At 44.5% G+C, this 27,133-nt stretch overlaps 2 protein-coding genes across 5 annotated transcripts in view; one reads left to right on the forward strand and one right to left on the reverse strand.

The window, feature by feature from the left end:
* The window catches only part of IFT140 (intraflagellar transport 140), a 91,264-nt gene that overhangs the window by 6,211 nt on the left and 57,920 nt on the right, over nucleotides 1–27,133 (reverse strand). For all 3 annotated transcript variants that reach the window (XM_077274687.1, XM_077274689.1, XM_077274688.1), the window contains exons 19-21: nucleotides 3,036–3,213; nucleotides 2,101–2,291; nucleotides 1,899–1,994 (exon numbers count right to left, since the gene is read on the reverse strand). In XM_077274687.1, coding sequence (XP_077130802.1) covers nucleotides 1,899–1,994; nucleotides 2,101–2,291; nucleotides 3,036–3,213 — 465 coding nt within the window. The remainder of the gene's footprint in view (nucleotides 1–1,898; nucleotides 1,995–2,100; nucleotides 2,292–3,035; nucleotides 3,214–27,133) is intronic.
* On the forward strand, nucleotides 11,052–25,726 carry TMEM204 (transmembrane protein 204). Of its 2 annotated transcripts, XR_013218043.1 has the most exons (4): nucleotides 11,052–11,869; nucleotides 16,932–17,087; nucleotides 24,337–24,926; nucleotides 25,004–25,495. XR_013218043.1 is itself a non-coding variant. In XM_077274686.1 (3 exons), the coding sequence occupies exons 1-3, from the start codon at nucleotides 11,608–11,610 to the stop codon at nucleotides 24,579–24,581; spliced, it is 663 nt and encodes a 220-aa protein (XP_077130801.1). In that variant the 5' UTR covers nucleotides 11,052–11,607; the 3' UTR covers nucleotides 24,582–25,726. The 2 variants fall into 2 exon arrangements, 1 of the variants encoding a protein (XP_077130801.1); XM_077274686.1 differs by having other exon boundaries at nucleotides 24,337–25,726.

Below are 27,133 nucleotides of genomic sequence, written 5' to 3' on the forward strand. Positions count from 1 at the left end.
TTGACTCATATACAGTCTGTGATCTATTAGTGTAGCCAAGTCTTTTTCACACGTGCTGTTCCTTAGTTCTATAACTCCCATTCTTTAGTTGTAATTTTTGTTTTTCTTGCTTAGATGTAGAATCTTGCATTTCTCCCTGTTAAATCATATTTTATTAGTCGCTGCCCATTGATGAAGCTTATCTAAATCCTTCTGAATCCTTTCTCTGTCTTCTCTAGTGTTAGCTATTCCTCCTAGCTTTGCATTGTCTTCAAATTTGATTAGTTTACCTTCAGTTCTGTTATCTAAATCATTTATAAAAATGTTGAACAACACTGGGGCCAGGACAGAGCCTTGTGGTAACCCACTTGAAACCCTCTTCCAATTGGATGTGCAACCATTTATTATCACTCTTGAAGTCTGATCACTGAGCCAGTTATGAATTCACCTTTCAATAAGGATAGTATTAAATACTTTATCAAATGATTTGCTGAAGTTGAGATATGCTATATCTACAGTATCACCTTGATCCACCCAGTCAGTGATTCCATCATAGAAGGAAATTAGATTAGTCTGGTTGATTTGTTTGCTACAAACCCATGCGGGCTCTGGTTAATTACTGTATTCTTATCCAAGTACTTACATACATGCTGTTTAATAATTTGTTCAACGATCTTTCCTGGTATAGAAGTAAGGCTCACTGGCCTTTAATTTCCTGGCTCCATCGTCTCTCCTTTTCTGAAGATAGGGACAACATTTGCCCTTGTCCAATCTTCTGGGATTTCTCTTGTTCTCCAGGATTTTTCAAAGATTCTGGCTAATCGCAGCCTAAGGGGTGTTTGCAGTATACTGCAGGATTTCTGTGGTATTTCTGGTACACCACATCTTGTGGGATTTTCCCATTATATGGCAGGTCTTGAGGATGATCCTGGTATACGGCAGATCTTGTGGGATATTCCTAGTACACCATGGAGCTTATAGGGCGTTCCCTGTATACGGCAGGTCTTGTGAGGTGTTCCCTATATATGACAGGCCTTGTGGGATGCTCCCTATATATGGCAGGTCTTGTGGGGTGTTCCTGGTATATGGCAAGGCTTATTCAGTTTCCCCGTATATGGCAGATCTCGTAAGATATTTCAGGTATGTGGCATACCTGATGAGTAGTTTCCAGCATATAGCAGGTTGTGTGTTGCTGTTATAAAGCAAGTCTTGTGGGGTGTTCCCGGGATATGGCAGGAATTGTGGGGAGTTCACGGTATACCATGGATCTTGGGCGGTAGTAAACCGGGTGGTGGTATACAGCAGGTGTTGTGGTATGTTGCTGGTATATGACACATCTCTAGGGGTGTGTCCTGTATATGGCAGGTCTAGTGCTGCATTCCTAAATGTATCACCTGGTCTGATCCCACAGAAGAGCTACTGGGCTACAAATTGCTTAAAAAGTTACTCCTTACAACTAGAAATGTGTCACTACTAGTGATGAGCGAATGTGATTGTATAAGGTATTATGCGAGCATACTCGTGTGGTAACCAAGTGTCTTTGGCGTGCTTGAAAAATATGTTTACGTCCTCGAGCCTGAATGTCTTGTGATTGTTCGACAGCTGCAACATATGCAGGGATTGCCTAACAAACAGGTAATTCCTCCCATGTGTTGCTGCTGTCGAACAGCCGTGAGATTTCCAGGTGCGGGGATCGAACGTATTTTTCGAGCAAACGAAGACACTCGAAAAATTATAGGAGTCTATGACTCAGAGTTAGAGCTGTTTTCGTGACACACGGGGACCTGCTATGTTATGGCGGATGTATATTGCAAATGATTCCCTTTGCAAATGATACTCCCTTTAAAGTATGTGTCTAGACCCCCAAATGTGACAATTTAAGTATATTTGATACTGTCCTCCGCACAGGAGGTTCTTACTTGTCTTTCTTGCTATTAATGTAGTCCTCCAAGGTCTGAGGGTTATCCAGGAGCATCCTAGGAACCTCAAAACGGTGTGTGTCCGACTTCTCAAAGCTAAGGAGTACAATAAGATTAGTTCAATGATGTCTCCTTCAAATGAGGTTCACAGTGGGGTTCACTCACTTTTCCATAAAACTCAAAACGCCATCAGTGAACTTACTAGCTGAGCGATACAGTACGGTCCCCCATAGCCTCCTGGTGCTTTGCATAGTGATAATAGGTGGTCCTCAGGTGAACTCGGTCATGGTTCTCCGCAGTTTCAATAGCTTTCTGCCACTGACCCCAGGCCTGGTACAGTTTATTGAGAAGATCGTAACGTTTGCAGGTTTTGTACAGCTGCTCCGCGTCTTCCTACAAAAGAGAACAGATATTGTACATGCAGAATACATCCTCTTCTCCATACCGACATGATCTAAGATCTATCTTTTGGTATGAACGCATCTGTAAAAGTCCAATCTATCACAACAGAAAACTAATTGGCTTACACAGTAATCACGATAATAATAAAAAAACAAACTAAAGCCAAAATGTCATTGTTTTTATGGGGTTGCCACACATCTCTAAAAAAAAAAAAAAAATGCAATAAAAAGCGATCAGAAGCCTCTAAATTCCCCAAACTCAAAATAAACGGTTACGAATTTTATTCTTTTCAATTTTCACATTTTGTTTACCACTAAATACAAATATATAAATATAAATGTTACAAATTTGTCGTCGCTGCAATCATACTCACCTGAACAATCATGCTGCCAGGTCATTTTTACTGCACGGTGACCCTCCTACACCCCCCCCCCAAAAAAAAAAATAAAAAAAATTGGGATATATATATTTTTTTTTTTTTTTACCAACAGTTCCCATAATTTGGAATTTTTTAGTATGGTAAAATTAATTTTGCCATTCAGAATGACAACTTTTCAAGCAAAAATAACAAGCCCTCAATATGGCTATGTCGATGGAAAAAAAAAGTTATGGCTATTGGAAGAAGGGAAGGAAAAACGAAAGCACGGAAACAAAATGTCTGCAGCGGAAAGGAATTAACCTCCTGTACGTGCCCATTTCCAATATGACAATTTGTCTTCTCTCGATGTTACCCACCAGCATTCCAAGCTGTACAGCCAACATGGCCACCCGGGCTTCTACCTCGGGCTCTTGCTCGGCCTCCCGCAGTGCTTTGGCACCCCTGGCATGGCCCATTTTTCCCAGGCACACTTTGGCCACATCCAATCTTCTTGTCTTCACACACATGCGTGCCATGTTCTCCCACACTGTTTCACTACAATAAAAAAGGAGGAAAAGTTTGATGAAAGTTATCACATACCATAAAAAAAACCATGCGGCTGCCATTACAACTTGTAGGTTGGCGGATCTGCGTAGCTAAGTCAATGTGCTGCGGATATTTCTGTGATCGGAGGCCATGTCGTTTGCTTTCCCGTAGACAATATGTATATAAATATATAGTGATGTATCTGGTGACCTCCGAGATGTTTAGTAGATGGAGTGATGAGTGTTTACGTCGGCGTCATGTACTGGACCACATCGAGGGCTGAACACGAGAACACGTACGCACAATCGCTTCCCATCAGTAGTCCCCTTCCTATTCCCACCATGCTGGAGTAGGAGGATTTCCTGTTCCTAGACCAAGAGAAGTGCAAGAAACCCTGGGCCTGAATGCCAGGAGGAGGCGAGCGGGAGATTGGGCAGCTCAGAGCTAAGGAAGAGTAAAATTAAGAAACTGATGAAGTTGGAAGGAAAAAATATATATATATTTTTAAAGGGATTGTCCGGTCTGAAATGAAAAGTCTGCAGCCGCCCCATACGACAGCAGAGACTCTGTGCGACTGGAGACTTTTTATTTTAGACTGGACAACCCGCTTAATTAGGAGAAACGTTTCCTTTATTAGAAAAACTCAACTGCTTTGCTTTCTGTATTTTTTTTTATTCTTGTCTATAGGTCTCATTAGATATTGCAGCATAGTACTTTTCTTTTTATTTGCTCTGAGCTGCCATACCATCTGCAGCCCATGGACAAGGGTGGCACTGTTTTTGGTAGTCAGTGGCCATGTATTTCTAGTTAACCATTGGAGTGCTACTCCTTGGAGTAGAAAAGCCTGGTCATAAACTTTAGGTAGCCGTTGGCTCATTTGGCCAATATCTATGCCTCTTGCTCCCCATATACATGTGCGCTTGGTTAAGTGAGCATGCTTTCTCAGTAGGCAGGGTAATAAGCAGATCCTTCTCGCAGCGACTTACATACTTGAAGACAAAGGATCAGGCAGTTGTGAAGTCTCACCTCCTCCAACATCTGCCATTGAGGGAGCGCCACATAGAACACACAGTCCGCCATTCCTACCAAACATGACAGGTCCGGCCAATATACACTCAACCTTTAGATCTAGCTTAAGTATCTGTTCACATACGCATCAAGGGTTTGGCTCTCGACAGGAATATTTACTTACATCTCGACGGAACCTGACGACAATGTTAAAAGGGAGTCAAGGCAATTGTGTCCAGTGTGAGCCACTGATATTTCCTCTGTGATTGATTGCTCCCATTAGTAGATGCGCCCATCAAACCTAAGGCCTTGCTCAGATGTCCGTTTTTCACGTACGCGTTTTATCTGTTGTTTTCATAGATTGAATACATATCCCTGTATTTTTTTCCATCAGCGTCATGGATGAAAATCACACATACAAGTCTATCGATTTGTGAAAATCACGGATAACACACAGATGGCATGACTGCGCTGACTTTTAAGGACCCATAGACTTGTAAGGGTGACTGATCAAAAACGGACTTGTCACCGTATTTCTTTTGCAGATTAATGGTCTACCAAAAAATAATGTGTGATCAGTCCCATAAACTATAATGGGCACGTGTTCTATCTGGGAAAAACATAGATGTAGAAGGTACGTGCAAAAAAATCGGACGTCTGAATGAAGCCTTAGGTTTACTGACAATGATGTGCAGTGGTGAATCATTAAAAGATGGAAGAGGCAGAACCTCGCAGCTTTCAGTAGTTAGAAAAGGATCCATCGGCAAGTGGATGAATGATTGCTGATGGTTTCCTCCTTTCTCCTTGCCAAGAGTATCACTCTGTTAGGAACGAATTATACTAACCTCTTATACAGCTATGTGCAAAATAAGAGCAATAATAACAATAAAGGTGAGAAAAAGCTCAAGCCTCATAATAGCATTTATTTCTATACACACAAAGGCACCAGAAGCCGCATAGTCAATTCATTCAATATATTCATCTTACAACTGAAAAAGAAGAATCTATATATATAATTGTGTAAAGGTCACTTCCGTCTGTCTGTCTGTCACAGATATTCATTGGTCGCAGCCTCTGTCTGTCACGGAAATCCAAGTCGCTGATTGGTCCCAGCGAAACGCCCGCGACCAATCAGCGACGGGCACAGTCCAGCAGCGAAATGGCCGCTGCTTAATGCCCTGCACTCAGTGTCCCGTCCATACTCCCCTCCAGTCAGCGCTCACACAGGGTTAATGGCAGCGTTAACGGACCACGTTATGCCGCGGTGTAACGCACTCCGTTAACGCTGCTATTAACCCTGTGTGACCAACTTTTTACTATTGATGCTGCCTATGCAGCATCAATAGTAAAAAGATCTAATGTTAAAAATAATAATAATAAAAAAAAATGGTTATTCTCACCTTCCGACATGGCCCGCTGTCCTCGGCAGTGCAAGCGGCAGGTTCCGGTGCCAAGGATGCTATGCGAGAAGGACCTGCCATGACGTCACGGTCATGTGACCGCGACGTCATCACAGGTCCGAAGCACATAGCAACCCTGGGACCAGAAGCTGCCGCGTGCACCGCACACCGGCGCCAGGACTTCAAGGGGCCTTCGGAAGGTGAGTATATGTTTATTTTTTATTTTAATTATTTTTTTACCACGCATATAGTGCACATATTGCTATATACTATGTGGGCTGTGTTACATACTGCGTGGGCTCTGTTATATACTACATCTCTGTGCTATACACTATGTAGCTGGGCAATATACTAGATCGCTGTGCTTTATACTACGTAACCTGTGTTATATACTCCATGCGCAGTGTTATATACTACGTCTCTGTGTTATATACTACGTGGCTGTGCAATATACTACGTAGCTGTGCAATACACTACGTGACTGTGCAATATACAATGTGACTGTGCAATATACTACATGGCTGTGCAATATACTATGTGCTCTGTGTTATATACTACGCGGCTGTGCAATATACTACGTGACTGTGCAATATATTACATGGCTGTGCAATATACTACATGGCTGTGCAATACACTACGTGGCTGTGTTATATATTACGTGGCTGTGTTATATACTACATGGCTGTGCTATATACTAAGTGTGCTGTGTTATATACTTCGTGGCTCTGTTATATACTACGTAGCTATGTTATATACTACGTCGGTTGTGTTATATACTACGTGACTGTGCAATATAGTACGTGGCCTGTGCTATATACTACCTACATATTCTAGAATATCCGATACGTTAGAATCGGGCCACCATCTAGTAAGGAATAAAAGGCTGAAGAAAAACAAAAAACAGGACTGTCTGCATTTTCATTTACAAAGTGGAATATTTACACGGAACATGAACAAAACAGAATTAATCATCTTTCCCCATCTCACTCTACCCCTCCACCAAACCTATCCATCAATGTCAATGGCTGCTCACTTTCCCCAGCCCCGCACGCTCGGTGCCTCGGGGTGATCCTCGACTCTGCTCTCTCTTTCAAGCCACATATCCAAGCCCTCGCCTCCTCCTGTCGTCTCAAACTCAAAAATATTTCCCGGATCCGCGCATTCCTTGACCAGAAACCACAAAACACTAGTGCACGCCCTTATCTCCCGCCTTGACTACTGCAACCTCCTACTCTCTGGGCTCCTCTCTAGCACTCTGGCACCACTCCAATCCATCCTATACTCTGCTGTTTGACTAATCTACCTTTCTCCCCGCTATTCCCCAGCCTCTCCCCTATGCCAAGCCCTTCACTGGCTTCCTATCGTCCAGAGACTCCAGTTCAAAACCCTTACTATGACATACAAAGCCATCCACAACCAGTCTCCTCCATACATCTATGACATGGTCTCCCGATACTTACCTAAACGCAACCTTCGATCCTCACAAGATCTCCTTCTTTACTCTCCTCTTATCTCTTGTTCACACAACCGCATACAGGATTTCTCCCATGCTTCCCCCATACTATGGAACGCTCTACCACAACACATCAGACTCTCTCCTACCATAGAAACCTTCAAAAAGAGCCTGAAGACCCACCTCTTCCGTCAAGCCTACAGCCTGCATTGGTCCTCAATCTACTGAACCGCCGCACAACCAGCTCTACCCTCTCCTAGCGTATCCTCACCCATCCCCTGCAGACAGTGAGCCCTCGCGGGCAGGGTCCTCCCTCCTTCTGTACCTGTTAGTGCCTTGTTTTTTGCTCATGTTTATTGTATTTGTCTATATTTGCCCCGTTCACATGTAAAGCGCCATGGAATAAATGGCGCTATAAGAAATGTATAATAATAATACTATAAAGTGAAACTTGTTCCCCAGACTTTGCTTTTCTGTTAAGCACTGAACTAATAATTAGTTATATAACCTTTATATCTGATACTGGCGTTACACCTTTGTGGCATGGAGTCACCCAACATCTGACACCTGGGATCCATCCCAAGATGACTGCACTACATTCCGCACTTCTTTTGCATTCTTAGGTTTTGTATCAGTAACAGCATTTTTGATGTCACTCCACAAATTCTCAATCGGATTGAGATCTGGGGATTGGGCTGGCCACTACATACCGTATTTTTCAGACTACAAGACACACTTTTTGACAAATTTTTTTGGGGGAAAACAGGAGTGCGTCTTATAGTCAGAATGTACTTACAATTAGTGTGGTGGCAGAAGGAGTCGGGCGATTCTTCCGGTGGTCCGACGCTGCAGGGCGATGATCTCACTCCCATCCCAGCCTGGTATGGTAGGTGCGGTGGTGCTGGGGCGGAGATCTTGGGAGACGAGATCTCAGTGCTGAGATCTCAATCAGCGCATGTGCCGCCAGAGGCGGCCATTTTCTCAGAGGCCACAGCATCGAGGCAGTGGAAGTGCGTGGGCTCCAGGTTTTCACAAAATGTCAGTGGAGCCCCCAAACCACTGAGCACCGCCGAATCTGCCGCACCAGTCTGGGTCATATCATCGCCGGACCACCAAACACCCCCTATTACTCCGCTCCATCAGCGCTGCCGATCCCACAACGGTAAGCTGAATTCAGGACAGTAAGACAGACCCCCATTTGATGTATTAATTTTTTCCCCATTTTCCTTCTGAAAATTTGGGGTGCGTCTTATGGTCTGCTGCGTCTTATAGTCGGAAAAATATGGTAAAATCAATCTTATTGGTCTGGAACCAGGATGTTGCCAAACGTCTTGATCAAAGTTCTTTCTCCTTTGGCAAAATGTCTGGAACGGCCCATTTTACTCCCTGAGCAAGGGCTAAAACCAGCAGATACAACATTTGCTACCCTGTTTCTAAAAAAAAGGGCCAAAATTGACACTTACTTCTTCACGGAATGAATGATCTCACTAATTGAACTCGGCACTGCTATTAATTAGGACACCCCACTTTCACTGAATGAGTTAATTGCACCCAATTAGCAGCATGAACGTCATGAGTGTTGATTACCCATTACTCACCTACATCTTAGTCATTAACGTTTTCCAAGTTATACGATCTTTAATGCCAAAAACAGTAATTAATCTCATTATTGATGTTAGCCTGCTATTATTTGGCACATAACTATTTTGCACAGGAGTGCGGTATATAATCTTTATGGTCTAACCATGTGGACTTGATGACTTGATGCTTTCCAGGCTGGGGGCCGTCAGCTCTTTAACTCATTCACAGACTTGCGCGGTATCATTGTGGGCACGGGGAGAGGATAAGGTGTGTTCCCCGCTCTTCCTCTGGACACTCATCACATTAGTAGCATGAGCCGAACAGCTCATGATAACGTTTTCCTGCTCACACAGTGACGCCGCTATAAGGTGGGGCCCATCCCTGTGGGTGAGAGGTACGTGACTATTAGAGGGGGTTTAAAAGTCTTTAATTAAAGGGATGTTCCCACTTACCGTATATTAACATCAGGAAATGTAGATCAATACAAAATCCACCCTTACAAGGATATAGAGACACACATGACCCTTGCCTCCATCACCTGAGCTTGTGCCACCTATACTGCCTTCAAAAGGGGGCCTATTTTTATGATCACTGGTAGGACCCCCAGCAATCAGACACTTATTACCCATCCCCTTGATTCTGGGGAACCCAGAATGTGGTGGCAATAGCATAGAAGAGTTTTCAAAGTTGTAAAACCACTTAAAAACTTCAATCCTAAGCTAGCTTACCTGTCGTTCCAGGTGACTTTTCAGAACGAGCTGTCCTGTGTGTGTTCATGAGGAATAAGACTACTTGTGGACATTATATGTTTTGTATACTGCATTATTCCCCTGTAGGTTCGCTCTCTAATTTTCAGTTGTCTCTGACCAAGTGGGTAAAGACTGACTGCTATGGTGTCTCAGCACACACAGACATGAGAGATTCCTGCTCTCTTGTCTCTATGTGGCACATGTTCAGAAGCAGCAGTCACATGGGGGACATTATACAGATGTACTGAGCAGTGTAGCTGTGAATCTAGCTCTAGGCGAGATAAAACACTTACTAGAAAGCTGCATCCTGTATGTGTCTCTGCTTCTCTTTCTCTCACTCTCCCTCTATGAACTTTAATAGGGAACTGTAATCCAATTGCTCAGTGAGCTGGCAGTCCATATTATCTTCTTTTCTGAGTAAATGAAAAGTTCAGGAGGCAGTCGGAAAGCGGAGAGAAGTGTCTCATAAGTGGAGAAAGAAGCATATTTCTCAGATAAGAGATATATTAAAAGTTTCTTATATTGGCTTGTACTATTGACTTATGCAAAGTTTGTTAAAATGAAGGAGACCGTATTTATTAATCCAGTTAAAAACTCCACAAATCATACAGATAATAAAGAACTTCTGAATTATCAGATGCCAGATAAAAGGAATTTAAATGTATTTGAATTAAAAGTTTCAAAATATTTCAATGTTAAAAAAATAAAATAAAATCTGAAAAGGAATAGAAAACCTTTATTAAAGTAAGGGGTGACGTATATTTTCCCTTTCCTGTATGCTTTATCCGTCCTTGGATTTTATATTTCTGGGAATTTTGAGCTCTCCTTAGCGCCCTCTTTTGATTTTCTTCCGAACTGCTAAAAATGTTTCAAATCTCTTCCGTCATCTCTCAAGTTCAAACAGTTTTTGGGAAGTTTTTACAGTTTGTCTCATATGCAAAAAAAAAAAAAAATAATAATCAGAACATACGTGGAGACATCGGTCATGAGAATCTACCCTTATACTGCCGATTTTCTTGCAAATATGCGACGTGTAAACAAATACTTACCCTGCTTTCCAAAACTCCTGAATGGCAAAATTTCCCTAGTTATTCTTTGTTGTCCCCAGCTTTCCTACAAATAGGAGAGGATTACTCAGGAAACCAAATTCACTGGTGGATATTTTTATTACTTAAAGGGGAAATACCTTCAATCCAAAATGCTGAATTACGGCGAGGGGCCGATCTGGGGCTCCAGTCTTTTTAGAAGGGGTGAACTGAACATTTGACAATAATGCTTTCCTTATGACTTGGAGGGGAGGACCGAGCAGTTCTGTCCTCTCTTGTAAGAGGAGGAATAATATACAGAGTCGGAGGGAAGGTATTGGGGGTTTGGACAGGGAAATCTGCCTTCCAGGAAATGCATCCTGCTTTGAGGTTCTTTGCAGAATATCTATCTACACCCAACACTTGACCAAAACTCTCCAATGAGAAAGAAAAGGGGGTGGGAAACCGCGACAAAAAAAACAACCATTTCCTCTGCTCTGAGAGAGACAGTTAGGAAACAAATTAACAAAATCCCATGCCAAAAATATATATATGTATCCGTAAAACAAAAACTTCCTATTGGCTGCTGCCTCCCCGTCCCCGCTCTGTGTGTGGTTTGCATCGCTCGCACACACACTACTGGGATCTCACTGAGCGAGCATCCTCCAGAAGCTGCCAGGAGAAACTTTCTGCTCCTAAAAATCACTTTTCCCCTTAAAATCCATGGAAGGTTTTCTATTCCCCTTTAAAATGGAAACTGTACTTTTTAAGTGACTGCTACTTGACGCCCACTTTGGTTGTGAGAGGACAGAGAGGGGCCACATCTGGAACGCATCTGTCTTCTTGGAGCGTGGGAAGAGCAGAGTCTGATTTCCACCATTCGTGGGGGCCCTTTGCTCGGTGGGGTCCAGACGGGAATGCTGTTGCATCTCCGACTTCAGGAGGTGGGGGTTGCCTTGCAGGAGTGTGGATAGATTGGAGACAGAAACAACTTCTTGGGATTTTCTTTTCTTCTTTTGCTTCACATCTTCCTTTCATGGGACTACCCTGCCGGCCTGCCTGGCTTGGCCATTTCTGGGAGGCTTTCATCTCTCAAAATGAGTGGAGATGTCCTCTAGCTGCTCCTGACCCTGTGCAGTTCAGCAGGGCTCGTCCTGTTTAAGAGGAGGTCTGGTGGCAACAAGGCCATGGGCATGCAAAAACTAGTGGCCGCGGCTGTGGCGGTAGCATTGGTGTCGCTCATCCTCAACAATGTGGCTGCATTTACTCCAAACTGGGTCTACCAAACAATGGAGGAAGGGCGAAAGCGCAGCGTTGGCCTCTGGAAGATGTGTTTGGCTGGTAGAGGAGTAAGCACCAGATCAGGACCAGGAGATGAAAGGGTGTGCCAGTCTATTGGATGGGGGTCCGAGCCATCTGGCTTACAGGAGTCCCGGAACACGGTCAAGTGTAAGTATCTTACCCCATCCGACTACAGGTCAATGGCTAATACTTGTCACTGTGCATGTGATGGAGATGGAGAAATTAGGAAAATAATGTTTTGCCCTTTAGTGGCCAGTGTGTGATGCTGGAAGTCGTTCAGATCGATTGCAAATGTTTATGGTCAGTTTTTCACTCTCTGAGTTCTGCGATCCCATAAGGACGTTTGTAGGATTTTAGTGTAGTAAATTTATGACCAGAGGAACAGAACGGTCATGATAACGGCACTGAATGGATATGATCGGCTGGCATGGTCACCCTCACGCTGAGCTGCCAACTTCCCTTCTAGTTGACCGTAAAAACAATTCTTGCAGACTTGTCCTATTTGCAGAGGACTATGTCCCATGTTCTACCAACATATAGCTTCATGGTATACAATGAAAAGGATCCCGTATATCCGACCAGTATGGTCCCAACGGGTCCGTCTTACAGAGCCATAGGCATCGCATTCTCCCCTCGGCATGGCTCCCATGGCAAACTATGAATCATAGGGTACAGCGGTACCCCCACTTTATAGAGGTGTGCACAGTATTTCTCTCCTTGCCATTTGGGATGCCGAGTCTTCCCTAGGAGTATTGTTTCTGGGCAAGGCTACCTTATGAAGAACATAAGTCCATAGTACGTCAATGGCACGTTAATGGGCTCCAAGACGTCTCCATGACAGTGCAGAAAAAGAGCTGAAATCAGGTTGCCCCCATTGTGTTATTCATACAAGGGGGATATAAATGGGTGGCAATCTACAGATAAGTGGCCCTGAATATTCTGATGATAGTATGAAGCAATCTGAACAAAAAAACAAAACACTACATCCCTTGACGTATGTGTGATCCGACGCTGGAAATGATGTTGTTTTCTGCCAGACACGTTTTGACTTGTTCATGAACATATCGGCAAAAACACCAGGGGTCTGGCGCCTGTGCAGAGAGCGGTTACATAGAGCATCCCTCGCTGTGGACGACCTGTCCTGCATCACAGGGACACCCGCTGATCTGAATGGGCACAGTGTAATGCATAGCTTCCCCAGTGGAGGCGCTGCAAGGAAATCAGACACTTACTGCCAGGTTTCCATTGCCGCTCAGCCCCACTGAAGCAAATGCAGCTGCCTAGCAATACCATGCACACCCAATGGTCAGAGGGGGCGCTGTTTCTAAAAGAAAGAAGCCATGAGTTTCCAATCCTCAACAGTCCCTTTAAATATAACTTTTAAAAGGAAATCCCTACAGAAAAAAAGCTAAGTATATAAAAGAATGAAGGCTTTGTATGTGTCTGGTTCCCTATTCTGTGTGATATGGATTAGGATATTAACCCCTTACACAAGTAAAAAGGAGACCGAGCGGTGATGTTGTGCAGATCTCACCGGCATGGAAATGGTTACACAGAAATTGCACAGCATGCATTAGGTCACTGGTAATAAAACATTCATCATTCACTTTCCTTCCCCCTCCGCTGCTCCCCTAAAGGTCAAATACCACATGTAGAAAGCCGTATAACCATGCAGCCATCGCTCCAAGCCAGATCCACCATTATAACCAGTATGACCACCACCATGGCATTATTAAGACTGTGGAATCTAGTGGTGACCCCAATAACACCACATGAATAACTCATTTGGCAATGCTGTACAGAGGGGGCCCCAGAGCTAAATGCTATCCTGTTCTTAGAAAAGCCCTGGCCTCAGCAACTGCCCTGGTGAGACTACAACTCCCAGCATACCCTGACCGGCTACAGCTGGAGCGCCGCAGGGTTCTGACCCCTGGAGTAGACCGACAATATTAAATCGGGGAGAATGGGGATGTTTTATTATTTACCAGGGATCAGTAATGTAATGCATGTACACAGTGACTGCACCAGCAGCATAGTGAGTGCAGCTCTGGGTTATAATACAGGATGCAACTCAGGATCAGTAATGTAATGTATGTACACAGTGACTGCACCAGCAGAATAGTGAGTGCAGCTCTGGAGTATAATACAGGATGTAACTCAGGATCAGTAATGTAATGTATGTACACAGTGACTGCACCAGCAGAATAGTGAGTGCAGCTCTGGGTTATAATACAGGATGTAACTCAGGATCAGTACAGGATCAGTAATATAATGTATGTACACAGTGACTGCATCAGCAGAATAGTGAGTGCAGCTCTGGGGTATAATACAGGATGTAACTCAGGATCAGTAATGTAATCTATGTACACAGTGACTGCACCAGCAGAATAGTGAGTACAGCTCTGGGGTATAATACAGGATGTAACTCAGGATCAGTACAGGATCAGTAATGTAATGTATGTACACAGTGACTGCACCAGCAGAATAGTGAGTGCAGCTCTGGGGTATAATACAGGATGTAACTCAGGATCAGTACAGGATCAGTAATATAATGTATGTACACAGTGACTGCATCAGCAGAATAGTGAGTGCAGCTCTGGGGTATAATACAGGATGTAACTCAGGATCAGTAATGTAATCTATGTACACAGTGACTGCACCAGCAGAATAGTGAGTGCAGCTCTGGGGTATAATACAGGATGTAACTCAGGATCAGTACAGGATCAGTAATGTAATGTATGTACACAGTGACTGCACCAGCAGAATAGTGAGTGCAGATCTGGAGTATAATACGAGATGTAACTCAGGATCAGTAATGTAATGTATGTACACAGTGACTGCACCAGCAGAATAGTGAGTGCAGCTCTTGAGTACAATACGGGATGTAACTCAGGATCAGTAATGTAATGTATGTACACAGTGACTGCACCAGCAGAATAGTGAGTGCAGCTCTGGGGTATAATACAGGATGTAACTCAGGATCAGTAATGTAATGTATGTACACAGTGACTGCACCAGCAGAATAGTGAGTGCAGCTCTGGGGTATAATACAGGATGTAACTCAGGATCAGTAATGTAATGTATGCACACAGTGACTGCACCAGCAGAATAGTGAGTGCAGCTCTGGAGTATAATACAGGAGGTAACTCAGGATCAGTAATGTAATGTATGTACACAGTGACTGCACCAGCAGAATAGTGAGTGCAGCTCTGGAGTATAATACAGGAGGTAACTCAGGATCAGTAATGTAATGTATGTACACAGTGACTGCACCAGCAGAATAGTGAGTGCAGCTCTTGAGTACAATACGGGATGTAACTCAGGATCAGTAATGTAATGTATGTACACAGTGACTGCACCAGCAGAATAGTGAGTGCAGCTCTGGGGTATAATACAGGATGTAACTCAGGATCAGTAATGTAATGTATGTACACAGTGACTGCACCAGCAGAATAGTGAGTGCAGCTCTGGGGTATAATACAGGATGTAACTCAGGATCAGTAATGTAATGTATGCACACAGTGACTGCACCAGCAGAATAGTGAGTGCAGCTCTGGAGTATAATACAGGATGTAACTCAGGATCAGTAATGTAATGTATGTACACAGTGACTGCACCAGCAGAATAGTGAGTGCAGCTCTGGGGTATAATACAGGATGTAACTCAGGATCAGTAATGTAATGTATGCACACAGTGACTGCACCAGCAGAATAGTGAGTGCAGCTCTGGAGTATAATACAGGAGGTAACTCAGGATCAGTAATGTAATGTATGTACACAGTGACTGCACCAGCAGAATAGTGAGTGCAGCTCCTGGGTATAATACAGGATGTAACGCAGGATCGGTATTTAAAGAAGTTATTTTATCAGGTCAAAACTGGCAGTTTTTGTTTTTGTCTTATTTTTGCTGTTTCCCTCAGTACTCTGCTTTTTGTTTTGTTTTATGTTTCATCTCCCATAGGGCTCACATATGGACCTTTTTACTAAGTTCAAATTGTTATGGTCTATATGAAGGGTGTAAGTAATGTAAAGTACCATACATAGTGACTCCCCCAGCAGAATAGTGAGTGCAGCTCTGGGCCGTAATACAACAGTAACACAGGATAAGTAACGCTGAACAGGATATCCAGAACCACATGTGCAGGATACAGAACAGCACGTGCAATGCTATACAGTGTAATGTATGGCGTTCCTTATCTAGGTACGGAAGACTTTCATAGAAGTTACCATAGCAGAATACCATAACATCAATACACAGCAGTAGAGCGAAGACATGAACAGCCTTATTAAGGGGCAATCAACAATCCCTGGCACCCCCTGCAGTATTCACCATACCGTGCCTCTATATGTGTGATGTCACTTCTATAATAACTGGAAACTGGAAGAGATGGATCAGGAAGGAACTTTGTTTTTTTTTTTTAGGAAAAATGTGCTTATAAATAACATTTCCTAATAAAAACCTATGCAAAATGTTACGTTTGCAAAAACTCTGTTTCAGTACTAGTACATGCATGTGACTGCTGTATAGACCAGCATCATCGTTGAAGGCAGTGATTTGCTGCAGCGTTCAAGTGATTGTATGGCATGTAAACAAAGTGAGGTATGTGCAACTGTAGCATTGGTGCTGGAGTGGTGGTGAATGGAGAATGCAATCCATTTACCTCCTGTTCTCAAGCGAGGTCCAGGTCCCAAAAGGTGAGAGCCGCATCTATCAGGCATTTATAACATATCCAATCGATAAGTCATAAAATCCATGATGGGGATATCTCTTTAAATGAAATAATTCGGTATGCCTGCTTGCCACCACTAGGGGGAGCATACTGCATACAAGTCTATTCAGTTCAATGGGGCTTGTGTGACTGATTATGCAGTGAGCTCCCCCTAGTGGTGACCACAAGCATCCAGGATATTTTTAATGACTGTGGCAAGGGATCTGAAGCTCTGAAATTGGAAACAGAAATCCCAAACATATTAAAAAAATGACTGAATATTATTAGGCTGTAGTTCCCGATTCACAATGTGTTTACTTTGTGGGTTGGAGTATCCCTTTAAATAGTAAGTCGGTGACATCTTACCACCGATACTATTTTAGTTCTTCTGTCCCTTTGTAGAAAGATCATTTTTTTTTAGGCTAAATTAAGAAAAGTGCGATGTGTAAACATAACATGGGTGTAGTGCGATGATGTTTCCTGTCCTTCCTCCCTTTGCAGTGCAGTTTGACATGATGCGGGCATGCAATCTGATTGCTACCGTCGCCCTGACCGCCGGCCAGCTCATTTTCCTTATGGGTCTGGTGGAGCTGCCCATTATTACACAGGATTCTCAGTGGTGGGAAGAAGCCATCGCCGCTGTTTTTCAGCTTGCAAGTAAGTATGGCAGGTGAAAAAAAAAATTACTTGTATGATGACAAACTGCACATAGAGTAGATCCAATTTCTGCAAGAAAGTATGGGGCCATAGCAAGAAAAGTCAACGCGCAAACGCTGCAGGGGATGAAAAACGTGGAGATTCAGAGTCATTCCTGCAAAGCTTCATGGGAAAAAAAAATGCAAATGTGCTCTCATTCAGAAGAAAACTGTCTCTCTAGGGCCACATGTAAGTACAGGGACCTGAACGTGTCCACATATCTTCACGTTCTTCACAAACATAGTGACCGGGCCAATTTTTACAATTTTGACCACTGTCACTTTATGAGGTTATAGCTCTGGAACGCTTCAACATATCCCACTGATTCTGAGATTGCTTTTTTTGGGACATATTGTACTTCATGTTAGTGGTAAAATTCCTTCGATGTAACTTGTGTTTAGTTAAGAAAAAAAAAAAATCGGAAATTTGGCAAAAATTTAAAAAATGTTGCAGTTTTCAAACTTTTAATTTTTGTGCCCTTAAATAAGAGACTCGTGTCAAACAAAATACTTACTAAATAACATTTCCCACGTCTACTTTACATTAGCACAATTTTGGAAACATAATTTTTTTTGTTGTTAGGACGTTATGGGTTAAATGTTGACCAGCAATTTCTCATTTCCAATAAAATTTACAAAATCATTTTTTTGTTTGGGCGCATGGCAGGGCTCAGAAGGGAGGGAGCATTGTTTGACTTTTTGAATACAAAATTGGCTGCAATCGATGACGGGCACCATGTCGCGCTTGGAAACCCCCCCCCCCCCCCAATTCTAACGTTAACCCTAACACAGCCCTAACCCTAACACAGCCCTAACCCCAACACACCCCTAACTCTAATCCCAACCCTAACCCAAACACAAGTTCCTATCCCCCAACCTTGACCCTAAGCCCAACCCCAACTGAAAAGAATCAAAAAAATAAAAAAAGTATTTAATATTTTTACTTAACTAAGGGGGTGCCAAAGGGGGTGGGGGGTTGATTTACTATTTTTTTTATTTTGATCACTGTGATAGGGTCTATCACAGTGATCAAAATGAACCAATAGGAAAAAATCTCCTATTGTTGCCAGGTACCGGCCGGCAGATCTCAGTGGGCACACTGCGCCTTCCATTTTCTACCAGGAAGATGATGCGGAGGGCCGGGGAACGGAGCAGGAGGGTCCGGGGATGGTGGAGGTACTGGTAGGGGGGCTCAAGGGACCGAATTTCTCTCTCCTCTGGTATGCAAAATCATATCAGAGAAGAGAGAAAAAAATGAAAATATGACTTTTTTTTTTTGCGATCGCCGTTATGACCGAATAACGGCAATCTTGAGACTGGGGACCATAAAAAACAACCTGAATCATAGCGGTGATGTCACTGAAGCTGTGCTCCCTCACTGCCTGAACTCATAAGAACTCTTGAGCGTGGGGAAATCAGCTGGCATTTTCCCACCCTCAAGAGTTCATCTGAGTTCATGCTGTGAGGGGGCGCAGCTTCAGTGATGTCACCACTAGTCACTGAAGCTCCGCTCCCAGCATTTCATTAATTCCCCAGTAGTTTACAACCGGGCCGGTCGTATTAGCACCGCTCCTGGTTGTAAACGTTATATACCCCAGATATGGATTACGGCGTGACACTGACTGAACGCCGGACATGTATGGCTATATGTTGTTTTTTTATTTTAAATATTTTACAGGAGATCGAGGGCTTTACATGGATTACCAGTAACAATAAAATGGTCCAAACTGTGGTTATTATTTTATTTCATTAAAAGACTTTCTGGCTCTGTCTTTTTTTAACCCTTTACAAACTTTAGGATTAGTAATGGATAGGTGTCTTATTGACACCTCTCCATTACTAAGCCGTCTTAATGTCACCTTACAATACAAAGGTGACATTAACCCCTTATTACCCCATATGCCACCACTACAGGGCAGTGGGAAGAGAGAGGCTAAGTGCCAGAATTGGCACATCTTACAGATGCGCCTTTTCTGGGGTTGCTGGGGGCAGATGTTTTTAGCCGGGGCCCAATAACCATGGTCCCTCTCTAGGCTATTAATATCTGCCCTCAGTCACTGGCTTTCCCTCTCTGGCGCAGAAAATTGCGTGGGAGCTCACGCTAGTTTTTTCTGTGAATACATTCTTTTTTTTTAAATACATACAAGTCCCAAATTTTACACACACATACTACTAACAGTATTAGTCACTGACACGTATTAATCTAACGGTTTTGCAATGGTTGACTGTATGTAAACCGTCTGAACCTGTTCTTAGTGCGCATACAATCAACCATATTTTACAGTCCGCTTTTTAGACACAATTCCTGTGCCGACCACGGGTCACCCAAACCAACAACTTTTTTGTTGGAGGAGTCTAAATAGTTGGACAGAGAATGGCGACTGGAACACGGACCATATATTATAGCCATGTGAACGCATCCTAGGGGGAGATCACACAGCCGTGGCATGGTAAACTTAGCCGAAACTCTCCCCAGCGCAGTCGGCCATATGATTGTCGTACTTCACTTCCGAGCACATAGCTTTTATATAACTCAAACACATGTAGGATATAGTTGGCCTATGAAGACATACAGTATATCACCTATAGGTGATTGGGACCGATGTCTGTAGGCCCATAGACTTCAGAGAAGTGTGTTTGCATCACTCCATTATAATGGGGGACATGGAACTCCTGTTTTCGTGATCATCAGGGTCCCAGTGATGAATCCCCCAGAGATCATACATTTTTCCGTGATCCTGGAGACAGGCGATAAATCTTGCTAGTGAGACAAGTGCACCCTTTTAATGACCCATCATTGCTCTTGATGAGGAACAATATAATATATAATCCACCGCACTCCCTCAGTGGAATATCTTAGGCAGAAATGTATACTAAATTTTTAGAAATGCTGATTTATTCAAAATTAGAACAAAAATCAAATATATCGGATCAAACAAAAGGCAATATTCATAAACACAATGTGCAAGCGACTCAGAATGACGTCTCCCTTATTGGGGAGAAATAGCGGCGCATCAGCGTCTTGCTTGTAAGGAAAGGTGACCCTGTGGGGGTAGAAGCACGGCGTCCCTGCGTCCTGTGTTGCGGCCGCACCTTTCCTTACAAGCAAGACGCTGATGCGCCGCTATTTCTCCCCAATAAGGTTGAACCCAGGGAAGCAATACCCATTATACCAGATTCATGCAGGGAAGCAACACCCATTATACCAGATTTATGCTCCAAGAAGGGAGACTGTATGCAGCAGAACGCTGATAAATCACTGTCATCATTTAACAAGGTCACATACGGATCACCCATCAGGCCACACTTATTAGTAGAGAATTGTACCTGCCCCGTGATACTCCAGGGGGAACGCTCGTCCTTCTCTATCACATAAAATTGGTCACTAAGTGCGACCTTAGACTAAGACCCGGGAGGGTCGAAACGTCATTCTGAGTCGCTTGCACATTGTGTTTATGAATATTGCCTTTTGTTTGATCCGATATATTTGATTTTTGTTCTAATTTTGAATAAATCAGCATTTCTAAAAATTTAGTATACATTTCTGCCTAAGATATTCCACTGAGGGAGTGCGGTGGATTATATATTATATTGTTATTGACCTTTGGGTCCATCACACCAGCACCCCGATTTACTCTAGAGTGCAGGCCAATATATTTTGTTTATGGCTTGATGAGGAACAGGCATGATGGTTATTTTTTGGGCTGAATTTAGCCTATGCCTCATTTGTTTGCTTCTCTTACTGTGTGGTGTTCACATTTCTGAGCATTGTGGCATTAAAGGGGTTTCTACAAAAAACTCCAAAACAAAACAAGAACAAGATGTTCCACCAAAATGCCATGACACAAAGCGATGAACACCTGCAGGGCTAGCAGCTTATACCATCAAGCCTTCCATGAGGTCACTATGGCCGGCTGCGGGACTACCCCTTTAAGCTGCTTCCTAAACCGTATTCCTCTTCCATAGCCCCCCTTTTAATTTGTCATGTCCCAAAGCTTTCAAGGCCCAGTTTGCATAACAGGTAGTAACAGGCATTTCCTCCTCCTGTGAGGGGACATCCTGGCGCCCGTCAGTCTCTGTCCCTTCACCCAATGTTCGGAGCAGACGGCAGCACAAAAAAAGGAAGCCAGGGGCAGGCTAAATATAGTGGCAGCGGGGAGTGTGCATGCGCTGTGTGCCAGGGGAGACTAAATAACAACACGCTCAGCTTCCTTCCCATACAGAACAGGCAGAGAGACGGCGGCCGCCGCACTGAAAGCTGCCGAGCCGCATTACTACCGCTGCTGCCGATATCTTCTGCTAGGACTGCACTTACTACCAGTGACTGCAGAGGAAAGAGTCCATATCAGTCACAGACTAAAGGGACCTGCGCCTATCGGCAGAATCCCCATTAGGACAGCACTTCTTTGGCAGCTTCCACCATCTTCCCCATTCATTCTCCACCAGCTGGATTAGAGCTGGGTTAGATGCCACCAAAACCCCATCCTGGTTCCAAAAGTCAAACCCACATCCAGGGCTGTATTTAGAGTTTCTGCTGCCCTAGGCACTTTTAGTGCTGCCTCCCCCTTTGGTGAGTATGACACTATCGGCAGTGACTTTGTCAAAAATCGCTGATGTGAAAGTCGCCTTTTGCAGCAGATCCGGCAGTTTTTCCGCATCTGCCACGTAACGGATCACTTACAGCAACACTGTGTTCGGCCTCATTCATTCCCTATGGGATTTGCGGACATTTGCGGCACTTGCCGCGATCTGGCAAATGCGGTATCATACCTCCCAACTTTTGAAGAAGGGAAAGGAGGGACAAAGTTTGTGGCGCGGCAAATTTTAGGCCATGCCTCTGACCACACCCATTTCACAACTAGTCACACCCATATCCACACCCCAACCACACCCATTTAGCACTGCCGATCACACTGTTTCATAAACAATAATTATAAACAAAAAATAAATATGGCCACACAGTTCTCCATACTGTATAACGACCCCACATGATGCTCAATACTGTATAATGGCCCCACATGATGCTGCGTACAGTATAATGGCCACACAGTGCTCTATACTGTATAATGGCCACACAGTGCTCCATACTGAATAATGGCCCCACATGATGCTCCATACTGTATAATGGCCACACATGATGCGCCATACTGTATAATGGCCACACAGTGCTCCATACTGTATAACGACCCCACATGATGCTGCATACAGTATAGTGGCCACACAGTGCTCTATACTGTATAATGGCCACACAGTGCTCCACACTGTATAATGGCCCCACATGATGCTGCGTACAGTATAATGGCCACACAGTGCTCTATACTGTATAATGGCCACACAGTGCTCCATACTGTATAATGGCCCCACATGATGCCCAATACTGTATAATGCCCCCCTACCATCTTGTATGCATGGCTCGTCTCCCCCCCTCTCATTTTGTATGCATGGCTCATTCCCCCCCTCCCATCCTGTATGCACGGATCATCTCACCCCCCTCTCCCATCCTGTATGCATGGCTCATCCTGCCCCCCCTCCCATCCTGAATGCATGGCTTATCTCCCCTCCCTTCCTGTATGCATGGCTCATCTCACCCCCTCTCCCATCCTGTATGCATGGCTCATCCTGCCCCCCCTCCCATCCTGAATGCATGGCTCATCTCCCCTCCCTTCCTGTATGCATGGCTCATCTCACCCCCCTCTCCCATCCTGTATGCATGGCTCATCCTGCCCCCCCTCCCATCCTGAATGCATGGCTCATCTCCCCTCCCCTCCTGTATGCATGGCTCATCTCACCCCCTCTCCCATCCTGTATGCATGGCTCATCTTGCCCCCCCCCTCCCATCCTGTATGCATGGCTCATCTCCCCTCCCCTCCTGTATGCATGGCTCATCTCACCCCCCTCCCATCCTGTATGCATGGCTCATCTCACCCCCCCTCCTCCCATCCTGTATGCATGGCTCATCTCACCCCCCCTCCCATCCTGTATGCATGGCTCATCTCACCCCCCCTCCTGTACACATGGCTCATCTCACCCCCCCTCCTGTATGCATGGCTCATCTCACCCCCCCTCCCATCCTGTATGCATGGCTCATCTCACCCCCCCATCCTGTATGCATGGCTCATCTCACCCCCCCATCCTGTATGCATGGCTCATCTCACCCCCCTCCCATCCTGTGTGCATGGCTCATCTCACCCTCCCCTCCTGTATGCATGGCTCAGGTCCCTGCTCCCATCTTGCATGGCTCAGCTCCCCGTCCTCCTTCATCCTCCCCCTGTCCTCCCTGGCTGTCATAATCACCTTTCCCACACCACGCGCCGAACATCCCTCCATCTCTGTCCCTGCACAGCACATTCTTCCTGCGTGAGTGGTCACGTGGTACCACTCATTAAGGTCATGAATATGCATCCATATTCATCACCTTAATGAGCGGTACGTGACCGCTCACACAGGACGAGCTGCCGCCGCTGAGATAAGGCATCGCTGGAGTAGGGTGAGTAAGACGTCTTCAAGGAGGGAGGCAGGCAGGCGGCCGGGGCGGTCAGTCGGGAGGTGACCCCGGACTTTAATAATAAAAAAAAAAAAAAAAAACAGAAAAAAAACTTGCTCAGGTGCCGCCTCCCGTATCGTCCCGCTCTAGGCGTGTGCCCTCAAGTGCCTAGTGGCAAATACGGCCCTGCCTACATCTAATATACCTCTAGGGCATATGGCTAAGGTTGGAATACCCCTTTAATAAGGAGCTGCATATAGAAAAATAAAAATAAATTTGGACAGTCCTCCCCTTCGATTTGGAAGGGTCTTCTAATATTAAGTGATTGAGGGTAGTGATTCAATTAATCTACAGCGCCACTAGTGGGGAAATGAAGCATTGCATCCAGTGGCATAACTTGAAGCTTGTGGGCCCCAAATAGGGGTCCCTACTGTCACAGGTCTTCATATGGAGTAAATTGTCCTTTTGGATCCCCCTAAGCTCCATAACTGGGGTGCAGTTGCAACCCCTGCATTTAATATAGTTACGCCCCTGAATACACTATGCCCATTACCATGTAATGCACTGATACCGGGTAAGAGACAGTCCTTATAGCACGGGATGACAAATCTGATCTGGGACCCCCTTTATTAACTTGCTTGATCTCAGAACTCAAAAAATATTTTTCAAGTGGGGCATTACCTTTTTAAATCTCTCACTAATATAATGTTATTGTGTTCTTTTACAGGCTTTGTTCTAGTCATAGGCTTGGTGACCTTCTACCGCATTGGCCCCCACACGACGCTCTCCTGGTCCTGCTACCTGGATATTGGTGCTTGCCTACTGGCAACTTTGGCAGCTGCTATTCTGATTTGGAATATCCTGCACCGGCGGGAGGACTGCATCGCCCCCCGGGTCATTGTCATCAGCCGCACTCTAACGGACCGCTTCCGCAGGGGTCTGGACAACGATTATGTGGAATCTCCCTGCTGATGATGGTAAAGAGAGATGAACAGCAAGAACAAAAGGTGTAAATTCATAAGCAATAAATGCATACCTATCACACCATCTATTTACATGCAGACAGGTCTGTAGCTTTCCTACAAATGTACCTCTCATTTTGTGTATGGAGACAACGTGGAGAACCCACCGCCATGCCTAGGCTGTACAGCTCTGTATCTTTCTTACCAATGGACCACTCACCATGTGTAGGGAGACAATATGTAAACCCACCGCCATGCCTAGGCTGTACAGGTTTATACCTTTCCTACAGATGGACGACCCACCATGTGTAAGGAGACAATATGGAGAACCCACCACCATGCCTAGGATGTACAGGTTTATACCTTTCCTACAGATGGACCACTCACCATGTGTAGGGAGTGTAAACCCACCACCATGCCTAGGCTGTACAGGTTTATACCTTTCCTACAGATGGACGACCCACCATGTGTAAGGAGACAATATGGAGAACCCACCACCATGCCTAGGATGTACAGGTTTATACCTTTCCTACAGATGGACGACTCACCATGTGTAAGGAGACAATATGGAGAACCCACCACCATGCCTAGGATGTACAGGTTTATACCTTTCCTACAGATGGACGACTCACCATGTGTAAGGAGACAATATGGAGAACCCACCACCATGCCTAGGATCTACAGGTTTATACCTTTCCTACAGATGGACGACTCACCATGTGTAAGGAGACAATATGGAGAACCCACCACCATGCCTAGGATGTACAGGTTTATACCTTTCCTACAGATGGACGACTCACCATGTGTAAGGAGACAATGTGGAGAACCCACTGGCATGCCTATGCTGTGCATTATGCAACAAGGTGGTGATGACCTTGTATCTATCATGTGTCAGACCTTTCACAAAATCTGAATCCTTCCCATAAAAAAAAAAAAATTCTAAAGAAAATAAATGCATTACAGGAGCTTGTTGTCCATTTATGAAACTAGTGGACAATGGACGACTGAACCGAAGATCGTTCTGCTAAATATGCATTGGGGACTTGGTAATGAGCAGAAAAGATATTACAATTGTATACCCTATTAATGTATGAACGTACCCAACAGCAGAATATATAGATTAATGTTTTGTTATTTATCACCATTTTGCGTTATAAATATAAAAGAAAAAAAAAAATAGTTTGCCTTGATTTTTTTTGCATGCCTTTATGCAATCCATGCAGGCACAGGAGATATCGCTAGCAGATCAATACAATCAATTCTTTATATTAAAATCACTGCACGAGACTTGGATACTGATGATCTATCTTTAAAGTGGTATTCCCATCTCCAAGATCCTATCCCAACATGTAGTAGGTGTAATAATAATAATATTAGCAAATACCTCCAATCAAAAATCTAGTATAGTCCTTCTGATTCACTATGTCGTTTACCATGTACAGGGCATTGCAGTATCTATGGTTACGACCACTCATACAGGGACAGTTAGGTGTTAGTGGTCATAATGATGGATACCTAAGCTACTGCAATGCCCTGCACATGGGGTAAGCAACGTAGAAATGTAGCATAGTTCTCCTGATTCACTAACTTGAGGTATTTGCTAATATTATTACTACATATTGGAATAGAATGTTGGAGATTGGAATACGCCTTTAACCACAATTTCCGTTTTCACGCTTCTGCTTTTTCTTACCCTTCTTCCAAGACTCATAACTTCTTTTTCCCTCGACATAGCCACGAGGGCTTATTTTGTATGGGTCAAGTTGTAGCTTTGAAGGACACCATTGGCTTTACCATATGTTGGGCTGGTGAAGCGGGCGTCCTTTCAGTCATTCTAATCTTGTTTTCATGCATTTGGATTTACTTGGAATTCAGTACTGGACAGAAGTAATGACTGCAGATGTCCGCTATTAGGCAGGAGCGTAGCTACCGGGGGGGCAGAGGAGGCCATCGCCCCGGTGTTCAGAGGGGGCCCACCCGGAGCTACGCTATTGCAACTGTATTGCTGAGCGCAGCGCGTCGTTACAGTTACCTTCTGCAGCAGAGCAGGGAGAATCGATCTCCCTGCTCTGCCGCTATGGGGACCCTGAGCAGGCCAGGGGGGGGGGCCCGGTGCCAGTAGTAGGCCCCCCGCCCGTCACCGCACTTATGAGGGAAGGAGCTCTGCGCTCCTTCTCCCGTCATCCCCCTGTCAGCGTCTGGCGTCACCTGCGCTGACAGTGGGCGCGATGACGTCACCACCCGGCTCCCGCTGTCAGAAGATGAGCGGGAGGTCGGAGCACCGCTGGAACAAGGAGGAAGAGAGGTGAGTATTTATTTATTGTTTTTTTTTCATGGGGCTGCCTTAAACTTCAGGATCTGCCTATAGGGGGGTTGTCTTATACTTCAGGATCTGCCTATAGGGGGGCTGCCTTATACTTCAGGATCTGCCTATAGGGGGGTTGTCTTATACTTCAGGATCTGCCTATAGGGGAGCTGCCTTATACTTCAGGATCTGCCTATAGGGGGGTTGTCTTATACTTCAGGATCTGCCTATAGGGGGGCTGTGTTATACTTCAGGAT

The sequence above is a fragment of the Ranitomeya variabilis genome, chromosome 7 (genome assembly GCF_051348905.1).
Source record: "Ranitomeya variabilis isolate aRanVar5 chromosome 7, aRanVar5.hap1, whole genome shotgun sequence".
Taxonomy (NCBI): Eukaryota; Metazoa; Chordata; class Amphibia; order Anura; family Dendrobatidae; genus Ranitomeya; species Ranitomeya variabilis.